General features: G+C 40.0%; 2 protein-coding genes across 2 annotated transcripts in view; both read left to right on the forward strand.

The window, feature by feature from the left end:
- Positions 1–1,204, forward strand: part of LOC116689055 (ecto-ADP-ribosyltransferase 5) — a 4,489-nt gene that overhangs the window by 3,198 nt on the left and 87 nt on the right. The window contains exon 3 of the mRNA XM_032515377.1: positions 815–825. The gene's annotated coding sequence lies outside the window, so the exon portion shown is untranslated. The remainder of the gene's footprint in view (positions 1–814; positions 826–1,204) is intronic.
- Positions 1–1,204, forward strand: part of LOC116689056 (ecto-ADP-ribosyltransferase 5) — a 1,890-nt gene that overhangs the window by 669 nt on the left and 17 nt on the right. The window contains exons 2-3 of the mRNA XM_032515379.1: positions 212–296; positions 406–1,204. The exon at positions 406–1,204 is cut by the window's right edge and continues 17 nt beyond it. Of these exons, the coding sequence (XP_032371270.1) occupies positions 231–296; positions 406–1,173 (834 nt within the window). The 5' untranslated portion in view covers positions 212–230 and the 3' untranslated portion in view covers positions 1,174–1,204. The remainder of the gene's footprint in view (positions 1–211; positions 297–405) is intronic.

Raw genomic sequence — 1,204 nt, forward strand, 5'->3', positions numbered from 1 at the left:
TTACCATTTTTGGTCATGTCTATCTTCAACAACCACCTCTTCCTTATTAAAGGAGACTAATAACATGTTTTACTGTATCTTACACCCACTTTTTCACTTCCTTAATTGTATCTCAAGTGTATTGTACCCGGACCATGTTGTCCCATTGAAGGGTCTGTGCTCGACTCAACAAGTTGCCAGAGATTGTTTTATTTAACAACTGTGTCTCCAGGTTTCTTCTTTGGTAGAAGATGGCAATGATGGTCGTTTTGGCAGCAGTGCTTCTCTCTTATGGAGTCTCTACAGGAATCGCAATGGTAAGGTTGCTTCATTGTTAGTGCTGTGTAACGACATGCTTGATAACGTCCGGAAGATGACCAGAAAACAACATTAATTGTTCTCAAAATGTCTATTACTTCTTTGAAGATGGCTGATAAATCTGACGCTGTTACTTGGGAAAACAGTGTGCTTCCCCTGGACATGGCTGAAAACTCTGTTGACGACATGTACGATGGGTGCAAAGATAAAATGAAGGAGATGGCAACACAATACCTGAAGAAGGAGAAGAAGAACAACAACATCTTCAAAGATGTCTGGGACAGCTCAGAGAAATGTGTACTCGATAAATTTAAGAAAAGGAAAACTAATTCACTAGAAAAACATCAGCTCGTAGCTCTTTATTATTACACTTCTGGCAAAGGCAATGCGTATCTTGATTTCAACAATGAAGTTCGAACCCAGAGACCTGTGTATAAGACCAAATTTGGGTATCACGCACTTCACTTTTACTTGACTACTGCCATTCGTACTCTTCAAAAAGAAAGAGAGATTAAGAATGAAAAATGTCTCACTGGCTACCGCAGAGTGGACAAGTACTTTAGCCAAGATGTTCAAAACAAAGAGATTCGCTTTGGCTCTTTCACCTCAGCCTCAAGGCTTGGTTACATCAAACCAGAACTTTACGGAGAAAAGTCATGCTTTGAGATTAACACGTGCATGGGAGCAGATGTCTCCCTTTATTCTAAATTCGGGGAAGCAGAAGCAGAAGTGCTGATTCCTCCCTATGAGGTCTTTAAAGTCCTAGACATAAAAAAGAGGTCGATGCAGCCAGATCTTCCATGTGAGGTGGTCTATAAAGTGAAGAGTACAGAGTTACCTGTTTCCAAGCTGAATTGTACTCTTGTTACGAAGTAAACACTTTCACATGTTTTACATACAGTTAACA

The sequence above is a fragment of the Etheostoma spectabile genome, chromosome 5, assembly GCF_008692095.1.
Source record: "Etheostoma spectabile isolate EspeVRDwgs_2016 chromosome 5, UIUC_Espe_1.0, whole genome shotgun sequence".
Lineage (NCBI taxonomy): Eukaryota > Metazoa > Chordata > Actinopteri > Perciformes > Percidae > Etheostoma > Etheostoma spectabile.